The 22,441-nt window shown below is 40.5% G+C and overlaps 6 protein-coding genes, 1 long non-coding RNA gene and 1 pseudogene across 18 annotated transcripts in view; 5 read left to right on the top strand and 3 right to left on the bottom strand.

The window, feature by feature from the left end:
* Positions 1 to 120: 120 nt before the first annotated feature.
* LOC128894059 (protein lifeguard 3-like) lies at positions 121 to 1,697 on the top strand. 2 transcript variants are annotated; one of them, XM_054155504.1, is made up of 7 exons: positions 121 to 273; positions 349 to 593; positions 672 to 725; positions 801 to 891; positions 999 to 1,124; positions 1,208 to 1,357; positions 1,445 to 1,697. In XM_054155504.1, the coding sequence occupies exons 1-7, from the start codon at positions 190 to 192 to the stop codon at positions 1,595 to 1,597; spliced, it is 903 nt and encodes a 300-aa protein (XP_054011479.1). In that variant the 5' UTR covers positions 121 to 189; the 3' UTR covers positions 1,598 to 1,697. The 2 variants fall into 2 exon arrangements, with proteins under 2 accessions (XP_054011479.1, XP_054011469.1); XM_054155494.1 differs by having other exon boundaries at positions 121 to 288.
* Positions 1,698 to 1,850: 153 nt separating this feature from the next.
* LOC128894600 (jerky protein homolog-like) lies at positions 1,851 to 3,380 on the bottom strand. The gene has a single exon (XM_054156442.1). The coding sequence runs from the start codon at positions 3,378 to 3,380 to the stop codon at positions 1,851 to 1,853; it is 1,530 nt and encodes a 509-aa protein (XP_054012417.1).
* A 649-nt stretch (positions 3,381 to 4,029) lies between these two features.
* LOC128888215 (probable 39S ribosomal protein L45, mitochondrial) lies at positions 4,030 to 5,675 on the top strand. Its single transcript, XM_054144919.1, has 6 exons — positions 4,030 to 4,215; positions 4,311 to 4,625; positions 4,699 to 4,850; positions 4,923 to 4,971; positions 5,045 to 5,194; positions 5,272 to 5,675. The coding sequence occupies exons 1-6, from the start codon at positions 4,165 to 4,167 to the stop codon at positions 5,569 to 5,571; spliced, it is 1,017 nt and encodes a 338-aa protein (XP_054000894.1). The 5' UTR covers positions 4,030 to 4,164; the 3' UTR covers positions 5,572 to 5,675.
* Positions 5,676 to 5,874: 199 nt separating this feature from the next.
* On the top strand, positions 5,875 to 7,762 carry LOC128888224 (39S ribosomal protein L39, mitochondrial). 3 transcript variants are annotated; one of them, XM_054144944.1, is made up of 4 exons: positions 5,875 to 6,129; positions 6,278 to 6,339; positions 6,520 to 6,653; positions 6,727 to 7,762. In XM_054144944.1, the coding sequence occupies exons 3-4, from the start codon at positions 6,643 to 6,645 to the stop codon at positions 7,712 to 7,714; spliced, it is 999 nt and encodes a 332-aa protein (XP_054000919.1). In that variant the 5' UTR covers positions 5,875 to 6,129; positions 6,278 to 6,339; positions 6,520 to 6,642; the 3' UTR covers positions 7,715 to 7,762. The 3 variants fall into 3 exon arrangements, with proteins under 3 accessions (XP_054000919.1, XP_054000910.1, XP_054000905.1); XM_054144935.1 differs by having other exon boundaries at positions 5,875 to 6,179; XM_054144930.1 differs by lacking the exon at positions 5,875 to 6,129 and having other exon boundaries at positions 6,186 to 6,339.
* Positions 7,763 to 7,907: 145 nt separating this feature from the next.
* On the bottom strand, positions 7,908 to 9,861 carry LOC128888303 (uncharacterized; annotated as a pseudogene).
* Positions 8,119 to 8,742, top strand: LOC128888308 (uncharacterized). The gene is made up of 3 exons (XR_008460227.1): positions 8,119 to 8,251; positions 8,339 to 8,538; positions 8,615 to 8,742. It is a non-coding gene; the product is annotated as an uncharacterized LOC128888308 (long non-coding RNA).
* LOC128888242 (chymotrypsin-like elastase family member 2A) overlaps positions 9,267 to 22,441 on the top strand; it is a 15,298-nt gene continuing 2,123 nt past the window's right edge. Inside the window, exons 1-4 of one of the 7 annotated variants that reach the window (XM_054144982.1) lie at positions 9,267 to 9,525; positions 20,417 to 20,507; positions 21,614 to 21,857; positions 22,217 to 22,362. In XM_054144982.1, coding sequence (XP_054000957.1) covers positions 20,417 to 20,507; positions 21,614 to 21,857; positions 22,217 to 22,362 — 481 coding nt within the window. In that variant the 5' untranslated portion in view covers positions 9,267 to 9,525. Of the gene's footprint in view, positions 9,526 to 12,214; positions 12,354 to 15,202; positions 16,884 to 19,995; positions 20,508 to 21,595; positions 21,858 to 22,216; positions 22,363 to 22,441 lie in introns of those variants that run through there. The other 6 variants (XM_054144973.1, XM_054144968.1, XM_054144959.1 and 3 more) reach the window with 6 other exon arrangements.
* On the bottom strand, positions 9,937 to 13,288 carry LOC128888204 (zinc finger protein 135-like). 3 transcript variants are annotated; one of them, XM_054144886.1, is made up of 4 exons: positions 13,146 to 13,288; positions 12,933 to 13,040; positions 11,726 to 12,293; positions 9,937 to 11,270 (listed from the first exon to the last, which is right to left on the bottom strand). In XM_054144886.1, the coding sequence occupies exons 3-4, from the start codon at positions 12,266 to 12,268 to the stop codon at positions 10,674 to 10,676; spliced, it is 1,140 nt and encodes a 379-aa protein (XP_054000861.1). In that variant the 5' UTR covers positions 12,269 to 12,293; positions 12,933 to 13,040; positions 13,146 to 13,288; the 3' UTR covers positions 9,937 to 10,673. The 3 variants fall into 3 exon arrangements, with proteins under 3 accessions (XP_054000861.1, XP_054000870.1, XP_054000880.1); XM_054144895.1 differs by having other exon boundaries at positions 11,726 to 12,289; positions 12,960 to 13,040; XM_054144905.1 differs by lacking the exon at positions 12,933 to 13,040 and having other exon boundaries at positions 13,146 to 13,286.

The raw sequence follows: 22,441 nt of genomic DNA, 5'->3' as shown, positions 1-22,441 counted from the left end.
TTACTTTCTACTTAATCGTAAATATTAAAAAGTAATATCGATTTGAACTATAAAGTTATACATGGACAATTAAAATGGAAGTTTTAATTTCGTATATATATATACGTTTAACACTTAACTTGTTCAGTGCTCCAGGTTCGGTGCCTAATCACCATTTTAAACCTTTGATAGTATATTGTCAGTTCCTCGATGCAAGGAGATCATCAGGCTCGACGATTCATATCAGGTCCTCCGCAGTTGCCACCTCTGTTTGAAGGGCAACAGATCCAAACAGTGAGCAGTGAAAATGTAATATTTAAATCCTAATGGACAGCATTTAAATATTACTAATATGTTCTTTATTATTAGGGGCCATATACTGTTAACGTTACGGCTGAAATGGTAGCAGAGAGAGAACGAGAGAACGAAGAATTGTACAGAGCATGGCTCGAGCATCAACAGAGGTTGGCAATGGAGCCTGATGCAGATGAATCCGATTATGTAGGAGAGTTTAAACAACCAGTCGTGAGAAGAATGTTTATTAGAAAAGTCTTCTGTATCCTAACGCTTCAGTTATTATTCACAGCCTGCGTCATAGCATTTTTTCTCTTCGTGTCAGTGTTATAAGTTACACATTACAATCGTATCTGTCTAGTTCATCTGTGTAATGTTAATTTTCTTTTGTATTCTAGAGATGCCGCGAGAAAATTCATGATTATACATTGGTATTTTTGGATTATAGCTTTGTATGTAAATTTCGTTATTATTTACTAATATTATACAGGGAGAATGTTAATAGCGACGATTGTTTCTTTTCTCAGGGTATGCTTTACCATTTCATATTGTGCCGTATCTTTCTCTGAACGTGCTAGGCGTAAACCACCTTATAACTACATATGGCTATGCAAATTGGTGAGACATTTGATTGAATCTGATTTCTGATTAATTGGATGCTTCTTATTATTCGGTAAATACGTTAATAGAATAGCGAATAGCGTTGAATAATTTGTAATTTCCAGACATTGGCAATGTCGTATTTAGCTGCTTTCGCGTCTTCTTTTTACGAGATCGAAATCATATTCATGGCGTTGAGTATGACAACGTTAATTACATTTGGGGTAGCTCTACTAGCAACGTTTGCAAAGGTATATCTACCTCTACAACCTTTTTACCAAATAATCTACGATAACATTAAACGAATTTTATACGATCAATAACAATTTTACAGTTCGACTTAACGATGAGAACAGGAATCATGATGATCATTGGATTGGGTTCGATCGTTAGTATCGTCGTGATGATGATAGTATTGATGTTTACCTACATAAGAGTGTTACACATAGTGATCTCTATTATAGGAATGATCTTACTATCTTTGGTTAATATACAAAATTATTTCTGCTCTATAGAATATTTGCTCTGTATCGCGTACAAAGATAAGAAAATAAGTGTCGTGTTTTTTTAGTATTTATACTTCGATGTGCAAACGATTATGGGTGGACGGAGGATAGAGTTATATCCAGACGAAGTTGTATTTGCATCGGTCCAAATTTATGTTGACATTATACTGTTATACCAGTACGTACTAATGTTCATGGGCCTGATTCATAAACGTTAAATATTCGTGACGATAGCGACATTACATTGCATCATTTTATACAGTATTATTTGTTGTTATTGATTCATAGTTATGAAATTAATAAAGGCGATAACAAGAACTTCCATCGACAATTTTATTATATACTGTATAAAATAATTTATCGTATAATTATTTTATAATATCGTCTACGATATTAGTTTAAATAGGTGACAAAGAATACAAAGAAAATATTTTAATTAAAATTTAATTAGTTTTTGGAGTAACAATTACATCATCTCTGCGTATATTCATGGAAACTTTTTAACGACTGCACCAGAGTCTTAATGAACTTTGGTTGCTTTTTCGACCAGAGGACTAGATTCATGAACATTCTGTTTATTTCTACTTTATCCATGTACAGCTCTCGTCTGAGGCACGTTTCTTCGGTGCAGCGACGATCAGAGGCCTCCAATTCTAAATCATCGTCAGCTTCGCTGCTGCTAGAGAACGATTCCTCCATGTCCTGTTGGGGAATGTTCTCATCCGCAATTGTTTGTACTATTCCAGGGATAGCGATAATATTTGATGCACCAGGAGAGCTCTCCCGGTCTCCTAGAGCTTCTAATTCCATAATCGGTTTGTCTCCCAGTATTTTCTCCCAGGACTTACAGATATCAAGCTGCTTTACATCTATCCACGCTTCGTTGACTATGCTAATGCAGTCCTTAATATCATAATTCTTATAAAATTCTTCCACTCCTCCAGGACATTCCAAGATCTTCTTCACCATGCGATGGCGGTAAGATTTCTTCATTGTCTCGATTATTCCTTGGCTCATTGGCTGTAAGTAGGATGCCTCATTTGCAGGAAAAAATACTATCTCGAAATTATCGTCCTGCGTTTGATCTTCCGGTGAAAGAGCATGACATTCGGAATTACATAGCAACAGCAACACTTTGCCACGAATACCCTTTTCAAACTGCTGTTTTCTCACAGCTGGCCTGAAATGGTTTTTCAACCAATCCGCAAACACATTCCTGTCCATGACAGCATTTTTCTGAGACTTGAAAATTACTGGCAACTGGTCTCTGCAATGCTTCAGAACCCTCGGTTTTTCGTATCTGTTGATAAAGATAGGTGGAAGCTTGTGCGTTCCAGTTGCATTAACACAGAGGCCAACAGTGACTCTATCCTTTTTTGCTTTGTTCCCAGGGATCGCTTTTTCCCCAGCGTGGACCAACAACCTTTGCGAGACAGCCTTCCACAGTAATCCCGTTTCGTCCATGTTATACACGTTCTGTAGCTTTATGTTTTCCTCCTCCAGCCGCCTGAGGAACATTTGAGACAATTCCTCAGCAGTTCCTGCATTGGCGGATGTTCTCTCTCTGTGGTGTTTGAAGTAACGAATACCATGACGACGTTTAAATCTCCACAGCCAACCTTTGGAGGCGGAGAAGGACGATGGACCACAGAGTTCTTGGTTCAGTTCCTTCGCTCTGTTTTGTAGTAATAGATCAGTGACGATGAAGCCTATTGCTCGTCGATTTAGGAACCACGTGTGCAGACGAGCATCGAGTTCGTCGAACTGTGACAATCGTGATTTATCTTGGTCATTGACATCAGATATCTGTATAGGTTGACGTATATGAAACTGTTGACGTATCTGAACAGCATTCGACTTGATGCGGCGGATAGTTACGTCGGTGACTCCGTATTCCTTAGCTAATTCGGACTGTGATATACCGCTTTCCAGTTTGCGTAGAATATCGTATCGGTGTTGAAGGGTCAAGAAAACGTGCGACTTACTATGTATGGCTGACATCGTGCAATTATAACAAATTATGACCGAACACAGATTCTCTGTTATCCTGTCAAACGGAGCAACATCAGGAGCAGTGAACTATACTAATATTTAGTATAGTTCGGTAGATTTGTACCAGTGGCGCCATCGGTGGGAAAACTCCCAAGTTTGTAGTGACAGTAGTTCCCACTGTTGCCGCTAGATAACGCCACGAATAGATTTAATTTATTTTTCGTAAATTAATTAGTAAATTAGTATTTTCCCTGAGCAAAGAAAACTATAGTTATATTTAGATTCTAAATTACACAAAATTTGACAATAATTTGAAATTAAAACTAGTGGCGCCATCGGTGGGAAAACGCCAAAGTGTGTAGTTCTCACTGTTGCCACTAGATGGCGCCACTAACATAGGGTTCGATAATTATTGCTAAATTAAATAACTATCCATAGGAATAATAAATTTGCATCTTTAACTATCATATGACAGCATTATAAAACATAGAACCGCATTAATTATTCATTTATAAAAAATAAAGTAAATCTATTGATGGCGCCATCTAGCGGCAACGCTGGGAACTATTTTCACTACAAACTTGAGCGTTTCGCCACCGATGGCGTCACCGACGCTGCTCAACTGCTCACAGAGCGGCTTAGTGAGCTGCTGCGCACTGATCGTACAACAATCTTCTTGATACATAACCTAAACATGATGTACAGTGGAAGTGTAAAATTTAATACAATTAAGTCGTGAAACGAAACATCCAAACTTCTTTATTATATGCAACTTTAAAATACACACGCGAAGATGATTTCACAATACAGAAGTGCCGTTTGCATTTTTGGAAAGTATATGCAGGTGAATTTGATCCCAAAAACGAGTAAAATTTTGAATAGCGAATTGAAAGATAAGCAATTTTTTCTGGTTGTTGAATAAACTATACTTTTTTTCAGAATAATTTACCTTTAATGTTGAGTCCTATCAACTTTCCGTGCGATAATTCTCAGCAAGTTAGAACCATAAAGAAGCACTGGAATCCAAAGTTTAAAAAAGAAAGAAGAGAAAAGTTTATAAAAGTTGAACTTCTAAATTTTGATGAGTCCGAAGACATGTCTAAGGAAAGAATACGATCGGAAATGAAAAAATATGGTTTAATACCGCAAAGAATATGGAACGAACGACCTAACTTTGTTTCTTGTACGCCTAACATATTTGAATCGTACGTTGTTCCAGAAGGTGATGGAAAATTTTCTACCATTACCAAAGAGGTACGCGATACATCTATAATCGTAGCGTATAAATTCTAAGAAATTGTTCTAAAGTTCTATTTTGTATATTTAGGGGGCAAAACAGAAATTTGAATTTATAGAAAAAAAAGGCAAATCTATGTTAGCTATTAATAAAATTAAATCATACGAAGATAATTTTTCAACTAAACTCTTCACAGAGCAAGCAATGGATATCTATAAAAAAGCACATGAAGCTTTAGCCGCGTAAGTCTCGTATATAAAAGCTTATTAGTAACATGAATTTTAAGTAATGTAATATATTTATTATGCCCTCAGGAAAGATGAAGAGAAACTAATACAATATGTAACGGAGACTGCGTTTCCTGTAAGTTTTAGAATATATATAATTTCAGTACAATTATATTGTAAATATGTTAATAAATGTAATACGATCGTAGCAAATGATGCATAATATGACGGACAAGACGATTCACTGGCAGTTCTTAGAATCATTAGAACCAGCGCGTCTTGTCCATGCAAGGTGTACAAGTGTCTTGACAAAAGAGAATTTATTCGCCCAAATCACCATCCGTTTCCATACTCAACAGGTTTGGCGTTGCAAATCTTATCGCTATAATGCATGTGTTCGTATTGCATACGAGATTCGTTGTCTTTTTTTTTTTAGATCCTGTGCATTTACGACAGATTCGGAAGGGTAGTAATGGGTAGCGAGATATTAAGAAAAGATGTATTGGACTATGTAGTGTTCGAGAAACATTTGTCCAACGAATACGGTGTTTGGCGGATACATGGAAAGATTGTACCGAGTTGGATGCCACCGGAAGAGGTGCCATCGAAAACTTACACACTGCGGAAGCAAGAGGATGATTTGACAGAGAAACCCGTTGAATCAGTCGCTGAAACAGTTCCTCCTGAAATGTTAGGAGAACAAAGTACTCAGGATACATCAGCTGCAACGAGATGAACGACGCGATAACATATTTAGTCCGGAGGTTATTATTACTTTTCAAATAAAGTGCTACGCAAAAGATACCTGTAAAATAAAATTTCCAGCATTTCTTTACTTTACTTCTACGCTGAAGCTTTCTCTATACAGAAGAAAATAGGATTCTATTTGTTCTTATTTTAAATTTCCCTGTTTATTATGTAAACATAATGATGGTGCCATCTAGTGGTTGGAATAAGAATTATTCGTCTACAAATTTGGGTGTTTTGCCACGAATGGTGGAAACTTGTACGTAAATTTATATATAGGTTAAAAATTTGCCTTCAATTACGTCTAATTATCAAATAAGTATGAATTCTGATGAATTTCTGAAGAATAAGCTCTTATTGATACTCTTCTAATACGATCACGTGCTTTTGTTTATATCTACTTCATCACATAGAATTATTCGTTAATTATTACTAATGTCGCAACGAATGTTTGCGATTGATCCTCTAAATAATAGCTGTTCGTAGGTGAAGTAAAAGTTCTATTATCATAATTCACACGTGCGTTCGCCTTGCAAAATTAAAAAAGGTATGAACGGTCCTTGCGGCTCTCTTTAGTACTAAACTCAATTGTTGTTGGTACGTTGATTCCGAATGCGGCTTTTGTTGTAATTTCGATAAAAACTTGTACTCATCTAAATGAGAAAAATAATACATCGAATCTACTGTCATTTTAGAAGTACTCAGAAAGGACCAAAACGTCATGAGCTTCGTTTGCAATTAAGGTCGATAAATTTAGGTACGAATAAAGCTTATAAATGTGCCCATAACCTTTTATTCGTAGCTTCGATAACGTACAACTTATTGATATTAAACAGCTGCATTATATTATACGTATTAGTAACATACATAGTGTTACGATAGATAGCGTTCTACTTCTATCTTTTTAATCGACGAACAAACTGGTGTATGTTTTTAGATGTCTTTTAATCCGGTAACCACAAGGTGCAAGGTAAATCGACTATACATGAAGCACCCTTCTATGGTGTAACTCGCTTATAAGGTATATCTCTCCAACAAAATTTTGATTTGATACTTCAACATGTATCAAAGGTACGCATACAAGTTATTTATTAAGAACTAAATCTTGAAGTCTGCAATGAAATATTACATATGTTCGTTTCAGGTGTAGAAGCTTCAGCTTCGATGTGCTGAGATTGCAAGCTTCGTATATACAATCGAGGTACAACAGCACGCTATCAAAAGTCGAAGCGAAGCAGAGGAGAAATTTCCTGTTCGACGAGGAGAAAAAGAAGTATAAGAATAGCTTAGGAAGGATAGAAAAGATAGAAGTTATTTATCAGTCTCCCGTAGAGGAAATTGTTCTTGTAATGAACAAATGTTTGTCGACTCCGGCCGATTGCGCGAAGCACATCACGGAAGGTGTCGTGAAAGTGTCCGCTTTAGCTCTAGTCGACGACACACCATGGGACATGCACAGACCTTTAGTATCTAATTGCAAATTGAAGTTGCTAAATTTGCAGAGTCCGCCTGATCAAATAGTGAACAAAGCGTTTTGGCGAACTTGTTCGTTCCTGTTAGGTGCTATGATAGAGTCTTCGTTTAAACCAGAAATAGGGGTTCACTTGCACAGTTTCCCAGTGCCGCGCATATCGTCCGGGAGTTTTATATACGACGTACATCTCGAGTTACCCGATTGGAAACCCGTGGATCAGGAACTGCGTGCTATGTCCGCTCAATTCATGAAGTTGGCGAATCAAGAGCTACCTATCGAGAGGATACAGACCACGAAAAACATCGCGTTGGAAATGTTTCAAGAAAATCCGTTCAAGTCTCGACAAATACCAGAGATCGCGAAACTCAACGACGATATAATTACATTGTATAGAGTAGGCGATCACATAGATATCAGTAAAGGGCCGATGGTAGGGAATACCAATTTAGTGGGGCGTTGCACGGTCGCTGCTGTCCACAAGCTAACGGATTCGGATAATTTATACAGATTCCAAGGCGTGGCGCTTCCGAAAGGAATCCTTCTGAATCACTTCGCGTACCAGGTTTTGGAAGCTCGCGCTAGAAAGTTCAACGAGTCGTCGTGGATGACTCAACAGGATAACATAGAAGCTCCTGTAAAAATGTCTGTCACGAATTAATTTTTTATATCTCGAAACTATAGTGTAAATAAAAATATGTACTCGGCATTTTTTATTCTAGTTACTCTATACCTGATCTATCGAAGAACCATCACGTATCTTTACGAACATCGATTGTTACTAGTATACATTGCGAATTACTTTGTCGCTCTTCTACGAATAACTATTATCAAATGTTTTCTATGTATATAGCTAATAGAATAAAAATTAATATAAGATGTATAATATATAATTTGTGGCGATTCTTCTTAGGAAGTTTTGCGTGTACGTCGCGGACTCCGCAATTCCCATACAAAGTTGCCCGGGAGTCTGTTAGCTATCGACGCCGGACACGTCACGCTCATTTTTAAGAACATCTGCTGATGCTTGTACGTTTTCGTTTCGTAGGCCTCGAGTTCGTCGGACTTCAAGACCGTTCGAACGGCGAGTGGCGCCAGCTCGGGTGTACACTTCAACTCGACCTCGATCACCAAGTCGAAAGACGGCGGTTTTTCCGCTCGTTGTCCAGTTTCGAGCGTGACATTCAACGGGTTCGGGGTATGTATGAATTTACTCTCGTACGCGTATTTATTCATGTTCCCGTAGTAAAAGAATTGACCGCCGTACTCTCCGTATCCCGAATAGGTTGAAGCAGGTATCTGGAGAAGGAGAAAGGGAAGGTGTTCTTGGGTAAGGGTCATCGACAGACGAGAGGAACGAAAGAGGTCGACTGGATTCAAACGGTCCTGTCCAGCAAGGATCATCAGTTATCTAGCAGTTTGCCTCCCTAAGGCAGGAACATCTAATAATTCTAATAATTCTGAGACTTCAAGGATGAATGCTTGGTAATATGGACAGAATCGTTTCACTCGATGCTACTCTTCGATTCTTTACAATGTTTTCCTTTTTCTTTTTTTATAGAACCACCTGCAAGACCAGCTCTTGCTCGTAATGTAAATTTTCGAAGAGGTGTTCGTTCACGCTGTTGACGAGACGACGCAGTCTGAGGTACATGAAACGTTGCTCGTCCCTCCAGGAGTTGTCCTCGGAGTTCTTTGAAATCTCCAGGCACGTGAACCAAGCGCGTTTCATCACGTATCTCAGTTTCATGCTGACAGCTCTGCTGGCGATGCTTCTCTTCGGTGAGACTTTGAAAAACAATACTTGTCTACCTTCCACGAGACAGTCCAGAACGTCTACGATCTTGCATCCCGAGATCAACGCTGACCTGCCGATATTTGTTCATATGATGCGTTTCTTTTTTGTGCTTACTACCTCATCAAGGAATTAACTATCTGTTTACCTATTCACCCTGCGTTCGGAGACCTTCTCGAAGAAATTCATGAATCGTTTGCAAACTGTAATGAAACACGTGACAACGGAGTCCGTGGGATGCGTGCTGACGATGGACAACCTCGCGAGTCGATGGAGGATATCGTTCAAGTCGTCCAGCAAGCTGCCAGCATAGAAACAAAGCCGTGGGAATTTTTGTTGCCTCGTCGGTGGATGCGTGTACCGCCACGTGACGGCCTTGAGCATCTTGTACTGAGCCTTGATCACCGCCAATGCGTTCAGAGATTTGCTGCGGATCATCAACGTCTCATTCGTATTCGCCTCCTTCAGCGCCCTCTCGTTGCGACTCGTCAAGTTGTCTAGCCTCGCGCCAGCTGCGAGAAATGCGCTGTTCAACACGGTCGCGGCAACCATCGAGCAATGCCTGAAATAAATAGTATACAATATATACTTGAAAGGTTTCAAACGGTTCACCTGAAAGTAGGAAAGTGTACGATACCTAGAAACTGAGCGTACGGAGGTGGCTACATCGTGGAAAGGTAACAGCCGAAGGATCATTTCCAAAACTTCCGGCGGTAGCGTATCCAATGCATAGCGTTGATAGTTTTCGTTCCGGGACGAGGACGTCTTCGAATTTGTCTGTAACTCCTCGAGCCTCTCGTATCTTCTAGTTGGTATTCTTTGCCTCTTGTTCGCCCTCATTTAAAAAAAGAAACTTCCGTTCCGTCGTGGTCGATGCACAACGATTATCTCGTGGTTTCTTTCGCTATAACGCTGGCCTTTTTTTGTGCATCGTCAATGACACCGTTGCTTCCAGATAAAAATTTACGAAAATTAAAAATGTCTAACGCGCGTGAGGTAGCGAAACAAGGCAGCAACGAATTCGATAGTATCTCTCGATTCTTGTTTCGCGGTTCTCTACACGGCGTACAGGAATTAAAAATAACAAGTATTTTTCGGTTGATTTATTAGAATCGCTATATGTACAGGTTGACTGTTCGGAATCGAGATTGTCTTTGGTCTGTGTATCGCTCGTCCAAGCATATCCAGAGTCGTTTCTTTTGTTTAACACTTTATTTACCGGGAGCCTATTTATAGGCTTTTTAATTCCAGTCTTTAGCTTTTCGAATTTATTTACTGTGTTGATGGTTGTCTACTTACAATGTTCAGTTTTTGGAAACAGACTTGGCTTTCAATGTACTTAGTAACAGTATGGAGGAATTATTGCCAGCCTATATTGGTATATGCTACTGTAGAAGATTCTTTTTTTAATTAAAGATTGTTTCTAAATAGCCCGGTAGATAAAGTGTTAAGAATTTCAACGAAAAATGACGTCTGACATAAATTACATACAATAACAATTATGTGCAGGCTTCGCTAAGCGTACAACGGTAACATTACGATTAATACAACCACTGTACATGTTGGCCTCTTTGTACACCTTAGAGCAAGCTGGCGAGATCGCGTTGAAAACTACCGAGATGGAAACATTGATTTTAAAATGGCGCCACGTTGAACGTGTACTGCGAACATTGTGCATAGTCTAATAGAATCAGTTGGACTAGTTTGATTTGCGGTTGGGATACGTTCACACCAAGTATTTCCACTGGGGAAACAGGTCCCGCGTATTAGGATAGACCCTGTATAACAGAGTGAACATTTCGTTATGGCTCTATAAAAAAGAAATTTACACAGAGAAATTTTCTGGGATCACAAGAGTGAATTTCGTCTGATCGACCGGTAGATCATCCGACGCGTAAGGACTGATGCTGTCCAACAGAGTCTGTATCGCGCTTTGGTTCGTAGAATGCTTCTTCTTGGTGTGCTCCCGCCTGTGCTTCAACTCTTTGAACGTCTTCCCGCATTGTTCGCAAACGTAGGGTCTCGCCGCTTCGTGCGACCGCACGTGTCCCTCGTAGTGGCTCTTCCGAACGAACTTCTTCCCGCATTGACCGCAGTCGAATTGGAAACGTCCCTCGTGAGCCGCCACGTGGGAGCTCAGGGTCCATTTAGTTTTAAAGGTTTTCGAGCAATAGTCGCATCTGATCTTCGACGCTCCGTTCCCGTTCTTCTCCGGTTTCCGTCGAGGATTCTTATTCAGAAGCAGCATCTCTTCCAAAAGGAAATCGTCCTCCTTGTCGGGTTGTTCCTTCTTCGGCTCGCCTTTCGACAGTGCCGACTGAGTCTCCAGCAAGTGTACCGTGTGCTGTCTCAGGTGCATCTGCAGCTCCTCCCCGTCTTTGGAGCTCGTCCCACAGATGGCGCAAACGTTCTTGCCCGTTACCTAATATCAAATGTTTGTATAAATTAGAATTGGATTATTTACCATGTTACCAGCCTCGCTAACTTCGATGATTTCGAAATATATTTATTCGGCGTCATTGACATCGACCAGGTTGTTAAGACGTACCAAACGCTAAAATGCGTGGACGAATATAGAAATTAAGTCGGACTCCGGCTCCTTTCTAAACGAAGACAGAGAAAGTTGGCAAGAGGAAGAGTATCTGCGTTCACGCAGAGGCAACGATGCATCTTTTTGGAAAGAATGTATTCGTACGAAAGTAGACTACCGAATCGTGAAGTGATTTTCCTTTGACAGTTTTCTCGACTTCGCTAGAAAGCATGCACGGCTCGGCTCAGTTTCTGGACTCTCCCCGCGTACTAAAAATTGATTATATAAAGCGCTGTATAAATATAGATAGATTTCATCGTAAGCCAAACAATTGAGTCGGTAGATACCTTCCCGTGCGAGTTCATATGAGCGAACAACTTGTTCTCGCTGGTATATTTCTTCGTACAATGAGGACAACAATAGAACTTTCCCATAGCTTCTCGCGAATCGTCGGTCCACGCGACCTGAGGTCCGTCGGTCGACCGATTCGCTACATTGCCGACGATCTCGTTGCCGACCAATTGCTGCTTGCCAGCGGCTGAATTCTCGTAATCGGACAATTTTTCCTTTCTCATTTCATGACGAGCTATGTGACGTTTCAGGTCGTGCGCCCTTGAAAAGGCTCGACCGTATCGCGTGCAGCCCGGATACGGGCATCCTTTCGTCTTGTCGTTCCTGAGACGTGACGCGGACGATTGCTTGGCGTCTTTGGTGCAGTCCTTGCAGGACTTGTCGACCTTTTGGTTGGTGACGGTAGCCAGCTGCGCTGATAACGGTATCACGATGGAGATGGTCTCGTTGGTGATCGGATTCACTATAGGGCCAACGTGAATCGCAGGAGGCGTCGCCAGGGCGATACCATTCTCGTTGCTTCTACTCATTGTTGCCATCAGACGATTGACTGAATCTTTCTGTCTGCAAACGATAGTCAAATTGAACATTTCATGTGGATACATAGAGGTCTTCGACATAAAGGTAAGTGCTAATTAGTTTTCTGGTTCATCTGTTTCTATTTCTGCAGTTAAGTCTAGTTAGGTCTGTAAAAGAATCCTTGACAGGGATCTTTTAAGAAATCTCTTTGGATCAAGTTTGATTTTAGACTGGTAGATTTAATAGACCTAATGAGACCAATTGATGTATCGTAATGTATCAGTTATGAACAGACTTATATTTTAAAATTGAAAAGGCAATGACAGATACGGTCATACTGATCTTGGATTTTATGATACATAGAGGCAAGTGCTAATTAGTTTTCTGGTTCATCCGTTTCTATTTCTGCAGTCAAGTCTAGTTAGGTCTGTAGAAGAATCCTTGACAGGCATCTTTTAAGAAATCTCTTTGGATCATGTTTGATTTTAGACCGGTAGATTTAATAGACCTAATGAATCGTAATGTATCAGCCACACGTACAGACTTATATTTTAAAATTGAAAGGGCAATGACAGATACGATGATACTGATCTTAGATTTTATGATAGAAATGAAGGAAATTATGAAAAAAATTTGTGTAAAATAGGTTGGACTGATACATTAAAATGGGAATAGTTGCTGTACCTTCCCGTATAGTTCAACAACAGAGACTCGCCTTCGTAGACTTCCCTCGGGTCACAACAGCGTGCCGATCGAAATGTTGTCAAATCAATGCACAACAAAATCAGCCATCTTGAATCGAAGCATTCTTCCTTACGGGACCGTATCTCAGAAGTTTATCGTCGGACCATTCAAATTGCACCGACGATTTCTTTAAGCGAGAAAATTATTTCTTACGATTATAAATTATGTTTCCCTCGTCGTCCTTGTTCTTTGTCAACGTTGAAGTGTTACAACTGTCGGTGAACCATCCTCGTGCCACGTTGATCGTACGACACATTCAACCCTTCATCACGTTCGGATACGTTTCTCCTACATTTCACGGTCACTGGTAAACAGGATATGTAGTATCTATAAGTAGTATCTACGAACGAGACGAGAGACGTTACAAACGATTCTATACCTCTCCTAAGGGTCGCGCACCGCTCGTTTTCTTCTATCCCTCCTTTTTCCACGTCGCGACTTTCTCGAACGATACAATTCTTAGGGCTCGCTCGACTCTCGACTTTCCCTCGCACGTGACTTCGATTGAGGACTGCCCTTTTACCGAAAAGGTACGGGCCTATGTCACATAGACTATGTGGAAACGCGCATACCAGAGGTGGTATAGTGATAAATTGAAAACGCGTTCGACCATGGGAAGGACCGAATTAAAATTAAAAATTTAGGCTACAGGTCCTGTACGTATGTAACGAGTATTACATAGCGTATAGATACCTACTGTATTTTACCATAGCATATACAAATATATATCAACTATTTTAAGCATATAATTTAGAAGCATCCCTCGCAGATGAAACAACTTATTAAAATTACTGTTTGGAAGCGGTTCTAGGCAGTAGTTTTTAAAGCATTTTAAAAGTCCATGGATTAATTCGGTTCTGATTATAGAACGACGCTTTCTACTAACTCTGCTAGATCTGTCAGCTTTCCTATGACTGAAAATCGACAGCCCGAGCGAGCCCTTAACCGACACCCCACCTTCGAGCAAAAACGAGCAACGTTTCCAACGATCGAACCGCCTGGCGTCGTCGACGTTTCTCTCCCTTTCTCTCGACCGTGCTTCGTTCGTCTCTAAAGAGCGGCCACGTTTTTTTTTATTATCAGCTCTGAACTCCCCCTTTCGTTGCACGAACGGTCTCGTCTGCTCGTCTCAAAGTCGACGACAGTTGACGAGACGCTCCCGAAACGGTCTCGCTCGCTTTCCTCGACGCGATGAAAGTGTGCTACTGATCAGGAACGCGCACTCTCCCTGTCCGTACGATTATGGGAGACACCGTACGCTCGTTTCACGGACGTATCTTCGTCCACCTCGCGCATGTCAACATCGCCGACTCGATCCAACCTTCCAACCCGTTTCCACTGGCGTTAGAGCAGCGTCGACTGCGGCGCGTGTACCGTCAGAAAGGTTGGGATCGTTGGAGCCGTGCTATGTTTCACTCAGGGGCTTGAATTCGCGTTAAAAGCCCACGTACATGTACAGCGTACCTGCAAGGGTTAAAATTTGAATTAGTAATGACTAATATTTATTCTAACTCTGGAGACTTCCCTTTACGATAATGTTAGATTTAGAAGCAGCGTTTTGGCTCCACCTCGATACATGTTTGATGAGTATATACGATGAATTCGAAGGTATGGTTAGATTAAAAATTCTAGAAGAGAGAAGTGGTTGGATGTACATGGTGGGGTCTGTTGCTTCTTAATCGAACAACCCTCAATTGCGCGCGTGTGTACGCGTCGCACGCCGATATTACGGAGTGGATCGCTGGAAGCAGGTCACCGTAACATACCCTCTATTTGATTATATCGCATTTCTTAAGTACGGCATGGTGAAATTTGTATGTGCGATGTATACGTCTCCTAGGATGAATAGTTTCGCGTACGACGAACTACCGATGGTCTAGGATAATTCTAAAAACAATAATATGACACAATGTTAATATATTGGGTTGTCCGGAAAGTTCATGCCTATTTTCAAGAAAAATTCAAAGGCATATTTGAATTTTGATGTATATTTATTGAATTATATGTGTACCATTTTGTTCCACAACCTTTCCACCTGTTAAGGAATGTATACATCTTATTTGTTTTCATCCATTCTGATATATACAGACCTGTACCGCCTACTCGGCATGGACTTTCCAGACAGCTCAATATAATATCGTAATTATAGATTACAATATCGTAGATTATGAAACTACTTACTAACTTCTTAACACACCCTCTGTCTTTCAAAGAGATAATCTGGCGATGTACACGTTTTCTGGGATGAATAGTTTCGCGTATGTCGAACTACCGATGGACTAGGATAATTCTAAAAACAATAATATAATACAATATTAATATATAATATCGTAATTTTAGATTACAATTATCGTAGATTATGAAACGACTTGGTAACTTCTGAACACACCCTCTGTCTTCCAAAGAGACGATCTGGCACATGGTAAAAGTAGGAATTACGTCTGACGGGTTCCAGGAGAATGACCTTGAACTGCCAATTAAGTTTGTTCCGCTTGTACACGTACATGTATAGATGCATGAGCGTAAATGCAAGTTGAGTAACATCTAAAATGAACAGATCAGTAGTATTAAATGAACGAAAGGTAATCTTTAATATTAAACGACACACCTTTTCAACGTCCCCCGAGATTGCTATGCTTAATCAGCTAATGGCACGAACGAAAATAATTACCGTAGAAAGAACGAAGAGAAAGAACGAAGTACGAAGAAACGTGATACGTTACGGGAATAAAAACATAAAAAATGGACAAACATGACGCGGTAAAAACGAGTAGGCGAGATATTGTACGGACATTTCATTTTATACACACGTACGATGCGCGATTTAATCAGTCGCCGTAAACGCCTACTAAACAGCGAACGAACACGAACACGTGCACTGACAACAGCAGCTGTGCGATAGCGATATATTAGGCGCGTACCTAATGTAATATGTAGGTACTAATCAACGCAAGGGTGGTAGACGCGTAATACATTAGCTCGCTAAGTTCCGCATTAGCTAGAGTCGGTTCAAGTTGGCCAAAAAGTTCGTTTGGTTTGGGGCGATGATGGTGAATGGTTCCCAAAAGATGGGAAAGAATCCCAGAACAAAATGGATGATATGTTACAGAGTTAATACAGTCAGTGTAATAAGTATTCGTACAGGAACCATTTGTTTTAAATTGGTTGCGGTTAATTTTAATTGGTTAATTAATTTGCTGCGAACTCTTTGGCCAACCTAGTAAAGGAGAAGACAAATCTTTGGACAGGATTCGTTTAGTTACTTCGCTGACGTCTTCGGTAGTCTTCGGTTATATGAAATAGCTTCTGGAGGCGTATCTAAAATGAATAAAAAGCGTTAAACTTTTAAATACTGTTTACTTTAGCTTTTACCGCGTGCACATAAATACATTCAAAGCTTTAATTTACACGCGAACTTAACAGGCACCCCGCGGAACTTACCCCATCGAAGTTTGCCAATCTTTGTCACTGATGAACAAGTTTCTTCTATGGAGTTTGAGCGTAGAGGAGACCGTAACCTGGTCGAAAACAAAGAAACAAAGTAAGAACAGAGTAGAGAAGAAAACAAAGATAGACTTGACAATTGAAAACACTTACGATACAAATTGCGTTAAAAATGTTAGATACGCGGTATTGGGACGAAGGTATAAATACGAGACACGCTGATTTACATTCAAACTCGTTCAAATATTTACACGGGTATGGTAACTTCCGGTTTTCGCCGCAATGGCGTCGTTAGAGGATCGTTAGTCGATCCAAGTCGATTCGTCGAGCTTTCGATTCGTCGTAAAGCGATTCGCGTGGTTCATTTTTTAAAGCTAAACCAATTATGTCGGATCGTTATAGATTTTTTACGCATACCTAGGTCTTGTATACGAACTTACGATCCCGGTTAGTATTTCAAGATTAATAACACGTCGAATCGTTTTAGAAATGCGAGAACGATCACTTTCGTCGGTCCATTTGAGTCGAGTGCCATCCAACTTTCACAGTTACGGCAGATTTCTGTAAAAAAAAAAAAAAACAGTACATCGAAAAAATATGTTACATTTCGAGTAATTACCTATCGAGCAAACGTGAAATTATCCGATGCGGGCAATAATCGCTGGTTAGAGGATCTAAATAACTGAATTAGAGGAAAAACATTTGTGCACATGCGCGACACGCTTTCCCTCTCGAGAAAAAAGCGAAAAAGTGATTTCGTCTCTCGGGTTTTCTTGCATTATCCTTCGATGGCTCAATCGCGGGCTGGTTTTATTATTCCGAAAGTTCTAATTGAGCGATTTTTCTCTTTTTTCTGGACAACACGAGTTTCGTTTTTAGGTTAACATCTTCTGTTAAAAGAATTCCTTGCTTTCTTCGATTAATAGTTATCGTTTGATTTCTACGTGTATTTCTACCGTATTTATGTGTATTCGATGAATTGCAACGATATTCACGCGAATTTCGATAGTTCCGATGATATTTATGGGAATTAATTACAATGACATTTACGGACTTACTTCGAGGGTCAAACTCGACAAAAACGAGGGTAATCTAGCGCAGTTTCATGCTACGAATGAAAGTTTTCCATGAGCATTCGTGTAAAACAGGACATATGTATTTTGTAATAAAAATATTTCAATTTAGACGTTCTGTGGAAGCTTGTTTTAATGGTCGGCCATGTTGCATTTCAGGCGAACTATTTCCTACGTTTTTTTGACAGATGTCACCAATTGTCACGAAAACTTATCGACAGGTTTCGCGCGTGCATATGTACCGACCGAACATTATTTTATTTTTCGACCATTATAGACACGGCTTTAGATAAACGCTTTGAAGCAAAGATAAAATCATCTATGTGACGTCACTGGAGGATAAAGTAACGATGAAACTTTGTCGTTGACTCTGTAGTATATATATTTTACTTTATTAATTGTTAATTGTTAACTCTTATAATTTTAAATAATGCTTATCGTAACGTATTTTGGAAATCGTAATTTTGAAATGTCAAGTTTAAATTGTAATATTATTTCCATATAACTTGTTTTAGTTTAAAAATTAGTAAAAACGATACGCAGATGTCGAGAGTAATATTATTTATTTATAATTATTGGTAACAAAATATAAAATAGTCTCGAATGGTGTACAAATATTATCTTGTGACGTCACAGGAAGAAATCTTTTCCTACAAGTATATATGGTCGAAGATTTTATTCTCTGTACTGAAATCAGAAAACTCCAAAGAGTTAAAGTCCGACATACATTCAACGACAATGTACGTACGAAGTCTGAAGCAGTAAATTTAACGATTTCTATTGTGATGCAAATTGAAAGGGGTGGTTCGGGGGGTGATTTGAAACAACTTTTTCCTTAGCGAAAGTCCGAGGGTTCGTTGAGGAGATATTAACAGAAAAGATTGACCAATCAAAGCGCGAGGATGCCGATGAAGCGCTCGCGGTAGCGTATGAGCGCGGCGGCTTAGTGCTTAGCCTACGCTCCACCGGCATACTCGCGCTCTGATTGGTCAATGTTTTTTGTTAATATCTCCTCAACGAAGCCTCGGACAACATTTTCCCTAAGGTAAAAGTTGTTTCAATTCCCCCCCCCCCCCCCCGAACCGCCCCTTTCAAGGACCACCAACATTTTTGGGACACCCTGTATATATGTATATCTAGCGCAATAAGAATTTAACGTACCAAACCCGAGAATATTATAACGAAACCACATTCCTGCTAGCTTTCCTCCTGAAGGAAATGGCCTCATTAAGAACCATTATACAGTGTGTTTCAGAAAAGGTCAATCCGTGTACAATGTAGCAATCTATGATTCTAATTTATAACCTATATCAGCACACGATTAATTCCAGAAATAATTTAACAATGAAAGTAACGTTTGCTATTATTTCATTCAATTGTCAACTGCGTTAATGGAAGTATACCTTTAAAAAAAATTCAGACAATTTCCTTTCTCGTTTCTTCGAAAGACACGCAGGTATTCTAGACGGCCACCCTGTATATCGCATAGCTTCGCTGACATCCTCAATGGAGCAGTGAAACTGACCACTTGCGCGCAACGATTAGAGTTTGCTACGTATAGTAATTAACGTATGATCCAGTATTCGTCTAAGACCAAAAAGTCAGTCGGATTATAAGTGATCACGAAGTGATCCGCGAGAAACGCGACTTCTCGATACTTTCGTTGCTTCGAATAATGGGAGGATATGTTATAGACGAGAATCGTATGTAGCAGATGTTGAAGTAGTTTCTTGGTTTCTTCGTAAACAGGGTTAAAAATAATGTTCGGTCGGTACATACGCGCGAAATCTGTCGATAAGTTGTCGTCTTGTCGTGACGATTGGTGACATCTGTCAAAAAACGTTACAAATAGTTCGCTTCTAATGCAACATGGCCGTTGCGTTATTTGAGATAAAGATATTAGGTTGGTACGTTCCTATCGGGCCACCTTGTATACTAGCGATATCGTCACACTTCGACTGCCATCGAGGAACGTGCAACAAAACTAACGAAACGATGATCTATAAGGCCTCTCGAACGATGATCATCAATCGTTTAGTATCTGAACTTGATCCTAGGATCGGAATAAATTACAGATTAGCATTACCAACCGAGTTTTAAATTAGGATTACCATTCGAGTTTTCCTTCGGACGTAAACGAAGTACAAAGCAACAGATTTCAGATTTCCATGGGACGATTATTAAATTATTAATTAATATAAAGAGTTAACAGGACTTAGTAGGACGTTCTCGAGCCTTTCACGGCAACCATTTACTGAAATCGTTATGCTAATGGCTCATAAAACGTAATCGACTGCACGAGGCGTTTCTAATTGGCGTGAAAGAGAAGAGAGTATGTACGGGGGCGCAACGAGAGGCGACTTGTAACTTTCGTTAGTGAGAGCGATTTTCGTCCGTTAGGAGATGCCAGTTTCCATTCGTTCGCCGCGAAACGTAAGCGCGTGCCCCTTCCTTGATGGGAATCGTGAACGATCACTTTCTTCTAGGTTACTTGGAAGGATTTACTCGGTCCGCGAGTCGGCGATCCAGCGCGAGGATCGCTCGTGCTATCGATCGTCGTCTCCTTCGTCGCGATCTCCGACTGTAATTATGAATAGTGATCTGGGCTAGATTCGAAAAACAATAGTAAATATACCCTCGTAGATCGTCGTAGATTTCATTTTCATTTTTAACATGGGCGAGTGAAGTCGTCAAGTAGACGAATTAATAAACGAGTAAGTCGATTAGTGGAGCCTGTCGAGGGTTGAGAAGCGGCCTCTTAGATTGACGTGTCGATTCCGTCTATTCGGTTACCCACGGTTCGCTGGATTACCGACGTAATCGCGCCGAAAAAAAAAATATGATCAGTGAGAAAGAGTGAAAAGTGAACGAATCGATCGAGTAAATGGTGCACTCTGTTCTGAGGAGATGAATCTTCGCGGTGGACTAGCGATACTTCTTTTCGTTCTTGCGGAGATCGACTGCGCGATAGTGAGGATCGTGGGAGAGAATCACTCGAGTGAGTATACCTCGTTATTGGCTAACGAATTATTGTTTTAATAAAATCGATACTTGCACCATTGAGACAGCAAATTATATTTCGATTGTATCGATTACATTCTAATAAACTTAACTAACTTAAGGGACAATTTATAACTCATCTTTTTGTACGAGCAAGGGGTCCTCGAATAGTATACAGGGTGTCCTAAAAATGTTGGAGGTCCTTGAAAGGCGTGGTTCGGGAGGTGATTTGAAACAACTTTTTCCTTAGCAAAAATGTTGTCCGAGGTTCCGTTAAGGAGATATTAACGGAAAACATCGACCAATCAGAGCGGGTGTATACCGTTGGAGCGGCCGTGGTAGCGAAGGCTGCGCGCTAAGTGGCTGCGTTCATACGCTACCGCGAGCGCTCCATCGGCATCCTCGCACTCTGATTGGTCAGTGTTTTCCGTTAATATCTCCTCAACGAAGCCTCGGACAACATTTTCCCTAAGGAACAAAGTTGTTTCAAATCACCTCCCGAACCATCCCTTTCAAGGTGTTACAATATTTTTCGGACACCCTGTATATACAGGGTGGAGGTGATTTAAAACAACTTTTTCCTTAGCGAAAATGTTGTCCGAGGTTTCGTTAAGGAGATATTAAGCGAAAACCCCGACCAATCAGAGAGCGAGTATGCCGGTGGACCGCCCACGGTAGGCGTAGGCTACGCGACAGGCGGCCGCGTTCATACGCTACCGCGAGCGCTCCATCGGCATCCTCGCGCTCTGATTGGTCAGTGTTTTCCGTTAATATCTCCTCAACGAAGCCTCGGACAACATTTTCGCTAAGGAACAAAGTTGTTTCAAATCACCCCCCCCCCTCCCCGATTCACTCCTCAAAGAGTGATTCACTCCTTCAAGGACCTCTAACATTTTTGAAACATCCTGTATTCCCCGCTAGATGGCTGTCGACGATACTCCTTTCGCGCTAGTAAGTTGACCGAGTTCTATATACAAATAGGAGATCATCGGAAAACTCTGAATTCTATAAAAAGGATCGTTTTCGACGAAACGCTTTTCCCTTAGTAACGCAATTAGGTGAGAACCGTGAGTTTTTAAATAACAGAATGCGGATGTCCAGCAGCATCACACAGGCAACCGAGGGCGATCCCGACGAAAGGAAGCGGGAGAAATAATACGTTCGACGAAGAGAACGTCGCCGTGACGACCGGGCGAATTTTCAACGGAAAACCGAGCAAAAGGGGCTCGTGGCCCTGGCAGGTTTCCCTCCAGCTGTTGCATCCGAAGATGGGGTTCATCGGCCACTGGTGTGGCGGTGTCCTCATCGAGCCCACATGGGTCGTTACAGCGGCTCACTGTATCCACAAGTAAGCCTCGATTCAATTCTTTAAAAATTCAACACGGTTTTTTAATTACCACAGAGCGTTTAAACAGAGAGGAGGAATATGATTTACGAATTATACTTGCCACTCGGTACTGTAGAAACAGTGTAACTTTGTTACGAGGAACTTTGGCCTGATAAGTGAGGCACAGGGTAAGTAGAAATCGATATTGCCTAGTGGGACCGTGAGTGCCAATTAACAATTTCGACAAACGCTAGGAAATTAGTACAGGACACATTGAACTACCTTTGCTGCTGTTCAAAGCTTCTTGGTATTTTCAAGAATCAACTGAAGCGGTAATAATTTTTTCGAATTGATTCTGATTCTATGGTGCTTGTTTACAGTGACCTTTTCAATTTGCCAATCGGTGCGTTGTGGACGGCGGTCGTTGGAGAATGGGAGTTGGATTCTGGTGGACGTGGATCGGCTAGGCTACCTGTTGAACGAGTCATCATTCACGAGAGATTCAATAATTACGTACACGATATTGGTATGCGTATATCAATTATATTTAATTATATCAAATGTATTATTGTATAGTTTCTAATTGATATTAGATACATTCATTA

The sequence above is a fragment of the Hylaeus anthracinus genome, unplaced genomic scaffold (assembly GCF_026225885.1).
Source record: "Hylaeus anthracinus isolate JK02 unplaced genomic scaffold, UHH_iyHylAnth1.0_haploid 0, whole genome shotgun sequence".
Taxonomy (NCBI): domain Eukaryota; kingdom Metazoa; phylum Arthropoda; class Insecta; order Hymenoptera; family Colletidae; genus Hylaeus; species Hylaeus anthracinus.
The sequence above is the reverse complement of the archived record's forward strand: the minus strand, read 5'-3'. Positions and strand labels throughout refer to the sequence as shown.